Source organism: Sturnira hondurensis, unplaced genomic scaffold, assembly GCF_014824575.4.
Source record: "Sturnira hondurensis isolate 20B ecotype Veracruz unplaced genomic scaffold, ASM1482457v3 Scaffold0011880, whole genome shotgun sequence".
In the NCBI taxonomy this organism is placed as follows: Eukaryota; Metazoa; Chordata; class Mammalia; order Chiroptera; family Phyllostomidae; genus Sturnira; species Sturnira hondurensis.
In genome coordinates, this window is record NW_028084511.1 from 932,426 (window position 1) to 949,555 (window position 17,130).

The window sequence follows — 17,130 nt, forward strand, 5'->3', positions numbered from 1 at the left end:
AAGGATGGACCTGGAGAATATTAGGCTAGGTGAAATAAGCCAGTCAGTGAAGAACAAATACTACACAACCTTGCTTAGAGAAGATAAGATCTTGTGATTCACTAACTGGCTATAAATTGGTTAAATTGTTTGGCCTCATTTAATTATCTAGTCTGTTTCCCCACTCTATTTGCCCAGATATTTTCCTAGCTTCTTACTATCCTTCCTCAATAACTGTAGGTATTGGGTAGAGCCCATGGCAGTGTTTATGGTACTAAATTTTGGGAGTCTGCTCTAAAAAAGAGAGAGAAAGAAAAAGAACTCAGGCTGGTTGGACACATTGCTTGCAGCCTTGTGACACCCTGATCAGAAACCAAAGCCATGTCATGCCAGACTTCTGACCCACACAAAGATGAGCTCATGAGTGAATTCTGTTTAAAGCTGCTAAATTTATGGTAATTTGTAATACAAAGTGCTACCTTTTAAGAAAAATCATGAAGACTGCCACTAGAGAGATTGTGCAAAGTCTCTGCTTCATAAGACCCTAAATTGGAAATGGTGAAACTTTTTTATCTATTAGTTACCTTATCTATAAAATAAGAATAGTCCAATACCTCTCCCATAGAGTTATTATAAAAATTAGACAACATGTATATAAGAATCTGTGAGAGCAACTTATAAACAAGCTATGGTTAAAATGGAATGATACAAAGTTACCACACACTCAGTGGTAGCTGCTATAATTATAACTAATAAAGTCTTGTCATTCTTGTTTAGGACCTTAGAACCTTCTAGAGGGGACAGCCATGGGGATAAAGTGTTTCAGTAAATGTGTTTATAGGTTTAGGGCATTGAAGAGAAAGTGCAAGTAGTATCAGAAGACCAGGAAAAGAGATTCTAAATCCCAACCTGATGAAATATCTCAGAGTGCAACATTTTGCATCTCAGATAGGAAAATCTAGTCCATACATGTTAGAACATTTTAAGGTCTGAGAGCCCTATTGACTTATCCAATCACCAGAAGTTTCCAACTTCTTGAGTAATTCCGAGGATTTACTGTACCATCCTGTTTTCAAATCTGTATTAATTATGCTACCAATATGGGATTCTGTGAGTCATTACTTTTACCTGTTTTATTTTGAAGTTGATTCCTGGTATATCACTATAATTCAATTTAACTTCTCTAAAATTTATGCCAGAAACATAAAAGTTCTGTATCCAAATTGAATGTATAGTGAAATAAGCAAAAAAAATTCCTAATATGTGTTGCTAAAAAAAAAAAGAACAAGAAATGAAAAAGAGCCCTGGCTGGCGTAGCTCAGTGGATTGAGCGCGGGCCTGTGAACCAGATGATCGCGGTTCGATTCCCAGTCAGGGCACATGCCTGGGTTGCAGGCCAGTTCCTTGCAGGCTAACTACCAGCAGGGGACGCACAAAAGGCAACCATACATTGATGTTTCTCCCCCTCTCTCCTTCCCCTCTAAAGATAAATAAAGAAATAAAATCTTTTAAAAAAAAAAAGAAATGAAAAAGAACATTTTAAAACCAGGCCAGAATTCACAAGTGACCTAAATATACTCTGCCCTGACAACGTGCTTCCTTGGAGGATAATTAGTCCATTGAACAAATATTTATATGACTGGGACATCAAAAAATCCATTATCTGCCTGATTCCTTCAGAAGTTGATAGAATTGTACTCAATGTTTCCCAAGGGACTCACTGTCCAGCGCTGCACTTCTGAAATACCCCTACATGCAAAGCACCATGCTACACATGTGAGAGACCAAGAATCATAAAGATGCAGCCATTGTCCTCTATAGTGCTGACATTCTTTCGCCCTCAGTTTTCTCACCTGCAACAGAGGGCAGGTGTGAGGATTCACGGGGATGTATTTGTAAAGCACTGAGTGTGCAAATGCCCTCTAACCGCTATCTGATATCTCTAAAACTGGATGAATAAATTCATAGGGGGTTGAGATGCTCAAATGCAGTTTTTTGTTTGTTTGCTTGTTTTATTTTACTACAATATCACTATTTTTATTGCTGTTCACATACAGTTGTCTCCATTTTTCTCCATCACTCCCCCCTCACCCCCCATCCCTGCCTTTCACCCTCAGTCCTTACCCCTTTGGCTTTGTCCATGTGTCCTTTATATTTGTTCCTTGGTGACCCTTCCCCTATTCTCCTCCATTATCCCTCTCCCCCAACCTCTGGTTGCTGTCAGTTTTTTTCATTATTTTATTGTTCTGTATGGTACATTACGTGGCGGAATACTACATGCAGAAAAGAAAAGAAGGAACTCCTACCCTTTGTGACAGCATAGAGGGAACTGGAGAGCATTATGCTAAGTGAAGTAAGCTAGGAGGTGAAAAACAAATACCATGTGATCTCACCTATAAGTGGAACCTAAACAACAAAACCAACAAGCAAGCAAAATATAACCAGAGTCAAACGAGTTAATGAAAGCAAAAATTCTTTTTCAATGTAAACATTAGTGCTCGTGTGAAGGATAATTGTGTTGCATTTATTTTTTAGACGCCTGACTTCCAAGATGTCAGAAGGCCCCAGCGTTTACATTGTGATTCAGGAACAAGAATCTCAGGTGCACTGGTATCCACTCAACCAGCTACAAACCCTACACATTACTGGGAACCTTCCTGCACTTCCTGCAGGTGCACAAGACCAGAGAAACTTGAGAGAGGGCACAACCTTAGGGGTAAGTGAGATACCACACTGCAGGCTGGGGGCTAAATGGCTGCAGTCAGAAGAGAGGGGGGATGGAAATACAAAAGTGGCAAATCCAGCAAGTGGGGCTGGAGCTGACACAGCCTTGCCAACCTCAGGTCTATTAAGAAGCTCAGCTATCGCGCACCACCAGGGACTTGGTATGAGGCCTTATATTTTCTAACTTTGGCATTTTACGAAAAAGAGAGAAAAGCGACAAAGAAGCAGGAAATCGGAAGGTTTGTCCTGTGGCCCAGAATCCATGTTGATAGTGTGGCCTCTGGAAGAAGGTGGGTGCAGCAAGCCACAAGGGGGAGTCTAAAGGCAATGTGCTTGAATGGAATCTTTGCCCAACAGCAAAAAAAAAAAAAGAGCTCACAATGATTTTTGCCGTGAAAGGCTGACCTGGATAGTCCCATTTCACTGCACAGCTGAATAATGATGTGCATGGATTCTGATCCAGGCTGCCCAGGTTCAGTTTCCAGCTCCAGTCCCATCTACTGCACGTGGAATGTCAATCAGTACAACTTGCACGGAGGGCCATCTGGATCTGCCAAATTTTAAAATACACAACAATTTTATTTCTAAGACTTTGCCCTATAGTCATATCTGTGCACACGAGAAATAGGACATGCATGAGTTTATTTATTGCAGCCATGGCTTGTGATATGAAAAGAATAGAAATGACCAAAATATACATCACTATAACCCAGCTTAATCAATCTGTTGTACATCCAAGAATGATGTGTTGCAGGGCTCTGAAAAGAAAGATCCTTGTGTAATGATATAGATATGACCTCAAACTATATCATTAATGACAATAAATAAGAGGTAGACAATGTGTATGATTTGCTACCATCTGTGCACATTTACAGAAATAATATATTTCTATTCACTGCCACATTTGTAGTGTATACACATATACATATATATGTGTACATATGCGTGTGTGCATATAAATAAATGTATATATAGCATTTTGGCAGGAATACATAGTAGGTTCCTACAGCTGCCATAACGAAGTACTACAAATGGAATGGCTTAGAACAACAGAAATTTACTGTCTCACATTCAGGAGGCCAGAAGCTTGTAATCATGCTGTCCATGGGGCCGTACTCCCTCTGCAGGCTCAAGGGGAGGACCTGCCCTGGCCAGTCTCCATGATTCCAGTGATCGTGGCCTAAGGCAGCATAACTCCACCCTTGGCGTTCTCCTGTGCATGTGTGTCTCTTCACATGGCATGCCTTTAAAAGGGTAGCAGTCCTAGAGAATTAGAGATGACCCTATTCCAGCACACCTCATATTACCTAATTATGTCTGCAGCAACCTAATTCCCAATAGGGTCCCGTTCTGAGGCAAAGGAGACTAGAACTTCAACATATTAATTTGATGAGAGAATGGCAGACACAATTCAATTCAAAACAAGATTCCAAAGAAATGGGATGAGCAGAGACACTTATCTACAAAGGTGTCCATCACAGTGCTGTGTATAGTATTAAAATACAGAAACAATCTTACCTTCCCAACATCTCCGTTCCACCTACTCCTGAGCCATTTTGTATTATCAGTGCAGTTGTCTGAAAAGTTAATGGAAGGATATTCACCAAAGTGTAAGTGGTTGTTGTATCTGACTGGGAAAAATTTGAGATATTTTCTTTTCATGTTTACATTTTTCATATTATTTTTTGACCAACAAAACAAATTTGTTAAAATACAAAGGAGTCACAAGGCAAGGAAAGGGGGTAGATTCCACCCCCAGAAATGCAGATCTCAGCTTGTGGCTCCCCTGACAGGCCCTCCAGATCCTGATTGGCCTGATCTACATGGGCCTTGGCAGCATCCTGGCGACCATGCTGCTTGGGAACTACACAGCCCCCTCATTCAACGGAGGTGTTCCCTTCTGGGGCGGTATCTTGGTAAGTAATGAGAGTCACCCTGCAAGTGAGTTCCTGAAACTGCCAACACACTCGGGGCCCCCTTGTCAAGCTGTGTACTTTGCTGCAGAAGTTTTCCAGTCAAGAAAGCATGTGGGCTGTGAACCCAGCTCAGACCTTGTTCACTAAGAACCTTAGTCTGCTTCACAGCCAGAACCAGTACCACAGACTGGGAGGCTCAACAGCAGACATTTATTATCTCACATTTCTAGGGGCTAGAAGTCCTAGATGGAGGTGTCAGCAGGGTGCTTTCTTCTGATGCCTCTCTCTTTGGCTTGTAGAGGGTCGTCTTCCTCCCTGTGTCTTCACATGGTCTGTGTGGGCCTATGTCCTAATGTGTCTTCTTATAAGAACATCAGTCACACTGAATTAGGTCCCAGCCATGTGACCTCATTTAATGTCCATCACCTCTTTAAAGGTCCTATCCTCAAATACAGATGCTTCTCAGCTTATGATGGGGTTATGTCCCAGTAAATTTGTCATCAATTAAGGACATCCTAAGTAAAAAATGCATCAAATACAGCACTACAAAGTACGGCTGTTCACCCTTGTGGTCACACTCCTGATGGGGAGCTGTGCTAGCTGCCGCTATCCAGCATCGTGAGAGAGTATCTCACAGCATTCCGCTCACCCAGGAGAAGATCAAAATTCAAAATCTAAAGAACAGTTTCTCCTGAAGGCATACCACTTTCACACCATTGTAAAGTCAACAAAATCATAAGTCCAAATATCATGCATCTGGAACCATCTCTAGAGTCACATTCTGAGGTGTGGGGGGTTAGGGCTTCAAAAGATGAATTTTGAGGGGATGCAATTCAGCTCAAAATTCTAAGTGACAGCCCTTCAAGGCTCCATGGACCCACACTGGGCACCTTTCCTCATTAGCCCACCTCAGAGGTCAGGAGACCTTCTTCTGGATCATCATCAGCCCCGAGGCGACATCTTTCCTAATTCACACAAACAATGATGTATTGGGAATTTTACTCAAGTGTTGATCAGTGCAGGCCCCCAGCCCAAGCTCAGGAGAGAAACATTTCCACCACTTGTTGAGAGTGGATGCCCAGCTGCAGAAGAGTCATTAAGAAGAGGGGACTCAACCTGGAGTCCACAGGTGGCCTCAGAAACCCCCTTTTAGCAAAATATTTGGTATATTAGAGAATTCCTTTTTCTGGAAAAGTCTGTAGTTTTTATCACATTCTGAGGGTCATCAGTAATCCCTAACAGGTGAAGAACCTCAGGTCCTTTCCCTTCACCAGGGTCTCACCTTTATGATTCTCTTGCAGTCTCCTCAGTGTCCTCCCTCCTGCACACACAGCCACTCACAGTCCCTCCTTCTCCTCCCTCCCACCACCCATCTCCTTTATGTCCCTGCTATGACACCCTCTGTCTCCCATATCACACACTTATCTGTGACTCTGCAACTTTTCTCACAAAGAGCACAACTCCAGACTAATCTTGGCATCAGCCAAGTCACCCTGTCCTATAAAAGAGCCTGGAGTCATTTGTCACCCTCCTGCACATACAGCATCTGTTAAACAGCAGGATTTATGTTCTTGGGAACACTTTTGTATGGCACTGGCTCTCTCTTGTTCCCATTCATGTCTCACCTCTGAGGCTGAGGTTCCTTCTCGATTTCCTACAGACCCAGACTGGGAACTCAGCCCGGTTCCCTCCACTCAGCCACAGACACCTGTGTCTGCATAACAGACTGCAGTGGGGTTTGGGCTGTGGAGAAGATAGCACCACAGCCACAGAGCAGTTGTTATCGACTGTTAGATTCTCTTATGCATTCTTAAGTGCCTGGTGGCCTTGGTGGCCATCTCTTCTTCCATCAAGCTTTCCAGGTCCCATCAGCCCTCATGACACTCCCTTCCCTTTTTCCTACAGGGCAGTTTTACTCTTTGCTGCCTTCTTGACTCCAGGACTCTGTTCCTCAAGATTATAAATGTCCTTCTCCAAATCAAGACCTATTTTCTTGGTTACCTCAAGGACCAGGAGGGTAATCAAAATTCAAGTCCCAATTCCTTTCTTAGTCATCAAGTCTCTACAAACAGAGGAACTTATGATTGAGGTTCATTATGCTATTCCAGGAAAAATGGCATTCTCCATAGAAGGCACAGGCAGCTGGAGCAAGTTTTCATTGTGAACACCCATTTCCGCTGCATGGCTCTCCTCTGATGGGGAGGAAGCGTAGGATGAGAGTTAACATCACAAGATCTGGAGCCAACTACCTGGATTTGATTCCCATATCTGCTATTTGCTAAGTGGTCTCGGGCGGGGGGGGGGAGTACTTGAAATCTCCAAGCCTCAGCCCACCCCTCTATAAAATGGGAATAGTAATAGTGCTTGATGGCCATTGTACAACTAAATAAGGCAAGGTAGGAAGCACTTCGTGTAGGGCTCAGCAAACCTTTCATTAAACACTGGCCAAGGCCCTCTCAGACCCTCAGGGACAACAGGGAATCCCATTAGCCACTTGGCCTGCAGAGTATGCATGTGAAGTAAATGACACAATACACCCCATAAGCCTCATATTTGATGTTCAGCTCCGCAGAGATGCAACATGCTTCTTAGTAACTAAAACTGACTTGTCAAATTGTAGACAGGCAAGGATGGATGTTGGGTTTATATCTAAAAGCAGTGAAAATGGGGGGAACCCCTTCCCTCTCCCTTCCAGAGCCCCCATATCTGACTTATCTTAGTGGGAGACCAGCAAGATATACATGTGGGGAATTTAAAACAAGGGAAGAACTAACTTTTTCAGTGTCTACTGTGATATACCATGGGCAAGACATAACAAATGCCAGATTCAGAGGACAAATGACCTCATGACAATGATATGAAGACATATCATTTTTCCCAATTTTTAGACAAGGAAATATTGAGCAATTAATTACTTACCCAAGAATATGTGAGTTTCAAGCTAGAATTCATAACTATGTCAGCTGTATCCTAAGAATCCATATTTATCCCAACTCACTGCCCTGTGATGTGGTACCAAACACCTCATTCATTCATTCTTTTATCCATGTTGAGCTGGAGGACCCAGCAGAGACATCTAACATGTGAGAGAATATGTGTGTGACCAGAATCACAGGAACCTGAAGGGGGACCCTTACCTCTGACCTCTCTCTAAACTGCCTCTTCTGTGCCAGTTTATCATTTCAGGATCCCTCTCAGTGGCATCAGAACGTGAGCCAAACTCTCTTCACCTGGTAAGTCACATCCTGAGACGGGTTCTCCCAACTGTGGACCTATATCAGGGACACACTACAAAGGAAAGAAGCTAATTCACAATCCCTCCTCCATCCTTGTACCTACTCATAACCAGACACAGGGCACCAACATGCATGCTCACTCATACTCACATGCTAAACCACACCAACCTGGCCAAGTCAAGTGGGAAAGGGTCCACAAGATTCAGGGGAAGGAGGGGAAATACAGACATGTTTGTTGAGGTGTCAGGGTGTGGAGACACAGAGAGTAACTCTCCAAAGAGAATCTTACAGGAGGAGGCAAAAAGCTCCCTGGGGCACAGCTCTCCACCCCAGCAGAGCAGGGGGCTGACACTGCCTGCAGCACACAGCCAACCTCCAGACACTTCTGCAGGGAAGCCAGGGCAGGCTCAGGCAGCAGCTTCCCTGAGAAATCCAGACAACCCAGCTGTCAATCAACATGGCCAAGGCTCTGTGATCCCCTAGCAATGGAACAAGAAAGTGCCTTTGTTTCTCTTGCAGCTGGTTATCTGGGACAAGGGGCCCCAGGTCCCATACCAGATGAGAAGTACTTGAGAATCTCCAAAGGGAAGATTTTTTTCCCTCATTGGCCCCCTCTGCCCAGTACTCCCATTCCCTCCCTCCAGCAATCCTGTCCCTTAGTTCCTGTCTTGGGTCATGCATATAAGTTCTTTGGCTTCTCCATTTTCTATACTGTTCTTAACACTCCCTGCCTACTTTGTATCTACCAATTTGTACTTCTTTTTAAAGTATATTTTATCGATTACACTATTACAGTTTTCTCAACTTTTTCTCTCCTTTCTCCCCCCTCCTCCTTGTACCCCTACACCCTCCAGCTATTTCATTCTCCCCATTAGTTTATATCCATGGGTTGTACATATAAGTTCTTTGGCTTCTCTGTTTCCTATACTATTCTTAACCTCCTCTGTCAATTTTATGCCTGCCAATGATGCTTCTTATTCCCTGTACCTCCTCCATCATTCTTCACTTTCCCTCCCCCACCTTTTCCCCTCCCCCTCCCCACTGAAAACCCTCCATATGATCTTTGTTTTTCTAGTTCTGTTCTGTTCTTTTTGTTTGCTTAGTTTTTGTTTTTGTTCTTTAGGTTGTTGTTGATAGTTATGAGTTTGTCGTCATTTTGGTTTGTATTTTTTATCCTCTTCTATTTCTTAGATAAGCCTGTTTAACATTTCATATAATAAGGGTTTGGTAATGATGAACTCCTTTAACTTGACTTTATCTGGGAAGCACTTTATCTGCCCTTCCATTCTAAATGATAGCTTTGCTGGTTATAGTAATCTTGGGTGTAGGTCCTTGACTTTCATGACTTCATATACTTCTTTCTAACCTCTTCTTGCCTGTAAGGTGTCTTTTGAGAAATCAGCTGATAGTCTTATGGGAACGCCTTTGTAGGTAACTTTCTCCTTTCCTCTTGCTACTTTTAAGATTCTTTCTTTATCTTTAATCTTGGGTAACTTAATTATGATGTGCCTTGGTGTGTTCCTCCTTGATTCCAATTTCTTTGGGACTCTCTGGGCTTCCTGAACTTCCGGAAGTCTATTTTCTTCACCAGACTGAGGAGGCTTTCCTTCATTATTTGTTCAAATAAGTTTTCAATTTCTTGCTTTTCCTCTTCTCCTCATGGCACTCCTATGATTCGGATGTTAGAGTACTGAAAGTCGTCCTATATGTTCCTAAGCCTCTCCACATTTTTTTGAATTCTTTTTCCTTCATTCTGTTTTGATTAGATGTTATTTTCTTCCTTTTGTTCCAAATCGTTGGTTTGAGTCCTGGTTTTCTTCCCTTCACTGTTGATTCCCTGCATATTTTCCTTTATTTCACTTTGGGTAGCCTTCATTTCTTCCTTCATTTTGTGACTGAGTTCAGTCGGTTCTGTGAGCATCCTGATTACCAGTGTTTTGAACTCTGCATCAGATAGGTTGTCTATCTTCTTGTCATTTAGCGCTTTTTCTGGAGTTTTGATCTGTTCTTTCATTTGGGCCATATTTCTTTATCTTGGCACACCTGTTATGTTGTAAGGGGGTGGAGCCTTATGTATTTGCCAGGGTGGGGCAACCCTTTTTGCTTCATTGTGGTGCTGTCTGTGAGGGAGGGGCCAGAGAGGGAACAATACTGCTGGCTTGCTCTACTGTAGCCCCACTTCCCAAGGAACTCTCCTGTGAGACTAAGATTTTTCTCATACCATTGCTATCCCCACATTATTTTACAGCTTGTTTTGAGTCTTTAGTTTCCTGTTCAGCAAGCCCCACCTCACCTACATGGTCCACCACCTTTGCCCACATCCTCTCAGCAGGGCTGCCCGTCTCCCCTCTCCACCCCTCCTACTGGTATGGGTGAATGTTTCTTTAACTGCCTGGTTGTTGGAGTTCCATGCAGTCTGACTTACTGGCACTTCTGGTTGTTTATTGTTTTTAAATTTGTTGTTATCCTTCCTTTGGTTGTGTGAGTAAGCAAAGCATTTCTACCCATGCCTCCATCTTGGCTGGAACTCCTCTCAATTTGTACTTCTTAATCCCTGAAACTTTCCCCCCATTCTCCTCCTTCCTCCTCCCAGCTAATAACCCTCCAAATGATCTTCATATCTCTGATCTGTTCAGTTCTGCTTGTTTGCTACTTTGGTTTTTTTTTAGATTCAGTTGATAGTTGTACATTTATTGCCATTTTAATGTTCATAGTTTTGATCTTTTTCATATATAGTTTCCTTTAACACTTCAGATAATAATGGCTTGGTGATGATTAACTCATTTAGTCTTACCTTGTCTGGAAAGCACTTTATCACCCCTTAAATTTTAAATAATAGCTTTGCTGGAGGGAGTAATCTAGATTTTAGGGCCTTGATTTTCATCATTTTGAATACTTCTTGTATTCAAAGCCCTTCTAGCCTTCAAAGTATCTTTTGGGAAATCAGGGACTGTCTTATGGACACTTCTTTGTAAGTAACTATCTGCTTTTCTCGTGCTGCTTTTAAGATTCTCTCTTTATCTTTAAGCTTTGGCATTTAAATAATGTGTCTTGATGTGGTTTCTTTGGACCCATCTTGTTTGGGACCCTCTGTGCTTCCTGGCCTTGTATGTCTATTTCCTTCACCAAATTAGGGAAGTTTTCTTTCATTATTTTTTCAAATAAGTTTTCAATATTTTGCTCTTCCCCTTGCCCTCTAGTACCCCTATGATTTGGATGTTGGTGTGTTTGGAGATGTCCCAGAAGCTCCTATTCTATTTCCATTTTTTAATTCTTTATTCCTCTTACTATTCTGATAGAATCCTTTTTTTCCCTTACATTCCAAAACATTGATTTCAATCTTGGCTCCATCCCCTCCATTGTTGGTTCTCTGTGGGTTTTTCTTTATTTCACCCAATGCAACCTTCATTCCTGCCTGGGTCTATCTTACCCTGTTGCAGTACCCAACAATTTCTTTGAGCACCCTGATAATCAGTGTTTTGAACTCTGCATCTGATAAGTTGCTTATCTCCATTTCCTTTAGTTTCTTTCCTGGAATTTTGTTCTGTTCTTTCATTTGGGCCATATTTCTTTGTGTCCTCAATTTGTTGGCCTCCTGGTGTTTGTTTCTGTGTATTAAGTAGAGCTGCTTTGACTCTCTGCTCTAGTAGCATGGCCTGTTGCAGAAAAGTCACCTGTAAATTGTGTGGGGCAGAGTGCTGAGTAGTTACTACCATGAGGCAACCCATTTCACCACTTTGTGGTTCTGTGTCAGGGAGGGCTCAGAGAGGAGACAATGCCACTATCTCGCCTCTGGAGATTGCCTGAGAAGAAGCTATATTCCCAGCACTCACCCCCTTGCTGGTCACTTTACTTTCTCTCCTTCTCCCATATGCCATTTGTTCCCTTCTAGCTGTTGCCATGGTCCTGAGTCACAAAGGTGGTGGGTCTGCATGAGGCTGTTGCAGGCCCTTTAGAAGTTTCTTGAGAATCTCACAGTTTCTTCCACCACCCCAACACCCACTGATTTTTGCAGACAGAAGTTATTGGGATTTATCTTCCTGGCACTGGAACCCTGGGATGGGTGATCTGATCTGGGGCTAGGATTGCTCACTTCTGAGGTACCCCTTCCAGTTTTTATGCATAACACATGAATGTGGGACCACCTGTTCTGATGCCTGCATCTCCACCATTTCCATTTGTTTGGAAGAAGATGTGACTTCTTTAAATCCTTGGTTGTTAAACTTCCATACAGTTCAATTTTCTGACAAATCTGGGTGATATTTATTTCGTAGTATGGTTGTAATTTTGCTATAGTTGTGCATGGAGGTGAAGTATATTTATCTATGCCTCCATCTTGGACAGAAGTTAACATCCAAAACTTTTTTGCACAAAACACCCCTTTACTTCCTCCAGAACTAGGGTTCCAGGAAATTATATTAAGAAACACTTATTGAGCCTCTGCTTACCTTAGCTACAATCATTTTTTTTCTCCCACCCTCACTCTCTGTGTCTTCCTTAGTTGAGGAGTTACATTGTCACAAACATCTTCAGTGCAATCACGTCTGTGATCGGAACATGTCTCTTCATCACGGAGGTCATTATCAACAGCCCATATAACCACGTCTACACAAGAGTGGTGAGTATCCCTCTCAAACAATGCTCCCCTGGGTTCCAGCTCAGCTGTGTTTAGGAAATCATTGAAAACAGACCTAACCACCAAGCTTCTTCACCAGGCACTATAGCAAACAGAGGTGCTGTCCGAATCAGAACAGTTTAAAGTCCCTGACCTGTAGTTTTATCGCTCTTACCCTAAGAATGTGACTTTTCTTAGTTTTAGTGTCTATGTTTATAAATCAGTACCTACTTTTTGACATTGTTAGGAGAATTAAATGCGGTTACACATATAATACACAAGTACCCACCAACCTGTACCTCACTCACATGCTAGCCTTCTTGCTCATTATTATGGGCAAACAAGTCAGAAAAAGTCTTCAGTACAGGGCTGGAGGGCAAATATTTAAGGCATTGCAGGCCATCTGGTCTGTGTTGCAAATTCAAGCCTGTGTGAAAGCAGACATAGAAAATGCATAAATGAATGAGTCATCTCAGGTTCTAGGCCAGTGCTACCCAACAGAAATATAAAGTAAGCCATGATCGTGATTTTAAATTCCCAAGTTCCCACACTACAAAGTGAAAATAAGGAATAGCTGGAATTAATTTAATAACATTTATTTAATTCTGTAGATCCAAAAATCTCATTTCTATATGTAAAAGAATTATTAATTCATCATTTTGCATTTTTGAGGCCACATCTAGGAATCTGGTGACATTTGGCCTTTAAATCACACCTCAGGTCCTTGGGAGACTCATGGCTACCGGATTAAGAAAGTGCAGCTACAGATGAGTCTCATGAAAACTCAATGACTCCCTCTCCACTACAGCCGTGTCCTCCTCACTCACTCAAGTTTATCACTGCCAGTGTTTCTACCCTCTCCCTTACCTGCCCCCCTTCTACAACCATCCCTCCCTTGGCTAGAGCTTTTCATCAGCATCTACACACTCTTCTGTTTCCTTCATTTTCAAAAACAGACAAATTACCTTTCAATTACTGCAGCTACCAACCTTGTCTGTGGCCGCATCTGCAGAAAACTCCTTAAACAAGTTGTCTGCCTCATATCTCCAATTCTCTACTTTCATAACTTCTCTTAAACATTCTTTCAGCCTCATTTACTCTAAAGCTTCCTCTGCTTGAGGTCCCCAATCATTCCTCCTCTTTGGAGACTTCCCAGTGGCTTCCAGGCCCTGTGGCTGGTGTTCCCCCCCCCCTCAATGGTCAGTCTCTGCTCTGTCTCCTTTGCTGATTCTTCTCATATCCTCAGTCTCTCAGGCTCAGTCCTTAGTCTTATTCTTCTGTTTCTCTCTCCACTTACTGTCTTAAATTCTCATCCAGGCTGGTGACTTTCTCTATGACAAGGATTCCCCAAACCTGTCTCCCAAACTTCAGTCTTTTGAATCCAGTTGCCCACTCACCATCTTGAAATTAACATATCCAGTTCTGATCTCCAGATTTTATATTGCAAACCTTCTCTCAGGTTTCCTTTTCCCCATGGATGGTTACTGCACTTTTCCAGTCACTCAGGACAAAACCTTAGTTAAATCCTCAACCTCCTCTTCAAATTTCTCCCGCACCTGCCAGCCAATGCCTCAGTCATTCCTACCTCTTCCACCTTTAAAATGCCTCCAGAATCCAGCCAGAGCCACCCCCATCCAGCTTCTAATCTCAGTCCTGCTAGTGTCTGCTCTTGGAAACAGAACAACCCCATCCTGGCCACCCAATCTACCTCTGGCCTCAGTCCTTGCATCTGAACGAGAAGTGCTGGACTTCATCCCAGCCTGATAAATGAGGAGCAAGACACTGAGCACTCCTAAGTCTCAACAAGCATGAATTAATGCTCACCAAATAATACATATTTAAGGTGCTTGAGGAACCCCTCCTCCCTCATGGAACATTTCTCTTTAATTTTTAAATTACACAGTTGATGTACAATATTATATTAGTTTTGAGTGTACAGCATAGTGTTTAGACTTTATATAACTTATGAGATGATCACCCCAATCAGTCTAGTACCTGTATGACCCCACACATAGTTATTACAATATTATTGACAATATTCCCTATGCTGTACCTCCCTGTGACTAATTTTATAACTGCCATTCTGTACTTTTTAATCCCTTCATCATTTTCACCCATCCCCCAACCCTTCTCTCATTAGAAATTTTTATTTATAAAAGAATTTTGTTGTTAAAAACACATTTGACATGGACCAGCATCATTTGTGAAGACCTCTCCCCTCTCAGCTTCTGTGATTTCTTGACTGAGACATCATCACCCTGCGTTTCCCTTTGCCTGGACACCCTGTCCTAACCCATGTCTCTAAACTTTCTACCAAGCATGAACCTCTGTCTCTTCTTGCCCCAGAAGCTAAATTTAGAGGGAAGAGAAGGAGAGTGCTAAGGAAGTTCTCTTGAAAAGTGGCGATTCTCTGAGCAGCTAGCTGTCACACATGCCATTTTAAAAATTACAGTCAACAAAGATTTCTTTTGTACATACCCTGTGTCGGGCACATTCACTTTGATATTTATCCTCTCTTTTAATTGAAAAACAAATGGTTTCTAGAGCATTTCATCCCTTGTTGTTGTTGTTTTATGATTCAAGTGGATTCTATACAGTCTACCCCAGATGTAGTGGATGATCCCATTCTCCTGAGGATTTTTGGAATGAACAAGAAAAGGACTTACTGTATTTTTTGGACCACAAAGCACACCAAGGTTTTAGAGGAGGAAAATAAAGAAAAATTTTGAAGCAAAAAATGTGGTAAAATATTTAATAACATAATATTTCACCAATGTAAATGTAAACAGAACTCAACAGCAGCAATAACAACCACTATTCCTCCCAAGTTTGCGAGGGAAAGTATGTTCTATAGTCCAAAAAATATGGTAGATGTCTCCTGGTGTTCAGGTGAAATCTACTACCACTGCATTAGTTCAGTTTGGGGATCCTTTCACTGACTCCTTTCTCAAACTAAAGACAGGCCAAATTTTTGCTCTCCACAAAATGCACCTGCCACAAGGAAGAAAGGTTGTGTCAGTAACCAACTTTCTCTAAAGATTCAGAGGGATGGTGGAGGTTTATATCAGAGCCCAGGCAACTACTGAAGACAGAGTTTACACATCAATGTTTTGTCAAGTCTTCATTTCTCACAGGATGCCTTTGTCGGCAGTCTCACCCTCCTACCCTGTTGCTTGGTCCTGTCTTTCTCCTCTAACCCTCTCACTTTCCTCCTTGCGGCTTGTCCATGCTCCCAAATTTCTGTTCACTTTCTACACAGAACACTTTCACTCTCTCACTGTCTGACTCCAGACCATATCCTTAGGTCTCATCCCCTGTACTGAAACAAGGTATCAAGGTTTTTCCCTAGACAATGACGATTATTTCCCTTAGAGGAACACCAGTAGTGTTTGACCCTCACCAAAACCTGGTGAGACATTTTCTCCATGAGATTGAGACGGAGGTTAGGGGACTTCCTCATAGCCATAGCTACAGCCACTGCAGAGGCGCACTTCCAGCCAGGACTCATAACCTTCCATGTGTTCTGGTTCCAGCTCTCTGGAAGGGTTACTTCTGGCATGCTGTTCATCTTCAGCCTCCTGGAATTCTGGATTGCCTTCACATGTGCCATCTCTGGCTACCAACGTAACAAAGTGAGTTCAAAGGCTCCTCAGTGAGTGGAAAGATTCCCCACAGAGGGTGGAGACTAGAGGGATCTTTGGGCTTTTCTTTCCTGCCCAGGAGCATGGGAGTCTGGGAATGTCTAAAGGCCTCTGTGCATGTCCTGCTCTCACAAGAGTACCTCCTGTGCCTGTCTTTTCCAGAGCCTTATGAAAGCCTAAAACAGTTCTGAAGCAAACCAAGTGGTCACCGAACAACCAGAGAACTCACATTAGACAGATTCCAGTAAGGTGCCGAACTCCCAATAAGCGAAAAGTTCTAAAAGCATCTTTCACTGGGACCAAAGGAAGACCTCCTCTTACTAGACTTCTGAAACCCAGCTTCTTTTCTCCCTGCCAAACTAAGGAATGTGTCTTTCCAACTGTGTGCACCCTGGACTCCATTTACTTCAGCCTGGTAAATTGTGCTGTGCCTCCATTAAAAAGGAGACAGGAATTTCAAGTGGGTTTTAGCAATGGGGTCCTCCCTAGGGCAGCCACGTGTGGGGACGTCATGTGCATGTATTCATGTGCTTCACTGCGTGGGCTTAGCAGTTAGAGAAATAAATGTCCAGACAACCCGAGCTTCATTCTTTCAATCATTCACTTAGTGAATAAATATGAACTGAGCGTTTGATATGTTCAAGCCTCTTCATGGCAGGAGAAGGATGAACATGAGTGAACACACACAGTGTCTGATTTCAAGGCACTTCCGTCTCGCAAGGGAGAGCAACATGCAAGTACCTTTCTCTGCCACAAACAAAATGTGAGAATGTATAAAGAAAGCAGAGTGAAATGATTTATTTCTGGCAGTGACAAGGAAGCAGAGAACAAGTCTTGTTGAGCAATCAACATTTGCCGGTGCATTAAAGAGTGGTGTTTTTATTGATATTGTTGTTCTTTTTATTTTAAAGCTTTCTGTGGGTTTGGGGGGGGCTTGGGTTTTTGTATTTGTTTTAGTGCAATAAGAAACAGTAGTGTTGGGAACTCCTGATCCTTTGGAGACAGTGAGTCATCCACTG

The 17,130-nt window shown here is 42.6% G+C and overlaps 1 protein-coding gene across 1 annotated transcript; it reads left to right on the forward strand.

Annotated features, from left to right (window-relative positions):
- Positions 1-2,530: 2,530 nt before the first annotated feature.
- On the forward strand, positions 2,531-16,916 carry LOC118996886 (membrane-spanning 4-domains subfamily A member 8-like). Its single transcript, XM_037060485.1, has 5 exons — positions 2,531-2,695; positions 7,793-7,852; positions 12,357-12,473; positions 16,004-16,102; positions 16,274-16,916. Exons 1-5 carry the CDS (start codon positions 2,531-2,533, stop codon positions 16,289-16,291), a joined length of 459 nt encoding a protein of 152 aa, XP_036916380.1. The 3' UTR covers positions 16,292-16,916.
- The last annotated feature ends 214 nt before the right edge of the window (positions 16,917-17,130 follow it).

Coding starts and splice junctions, on each gene's coding strand:
- LOC118996886 (XM_037060485.1), top strand. CDS start 2,531: ATGTCAGAAGGCCCCAGCGTTTACATTGTGATTCAGGAACAAGAATCT. Junction 7,853..12,356: donor AGCCAAACTCTCTTCACCTG/GTAAGTCACATC, acceptor TGTCTTCCTTAG/TTGAGGAGTTACATTGTCAC. Junction 12,474..16,003: donor ACCACGTCTACACAAGAGTG/GTGAGTATCCCT, acceptor TTCTGGTTCCAG/CTCTCTGGAAGGGTTACTTC.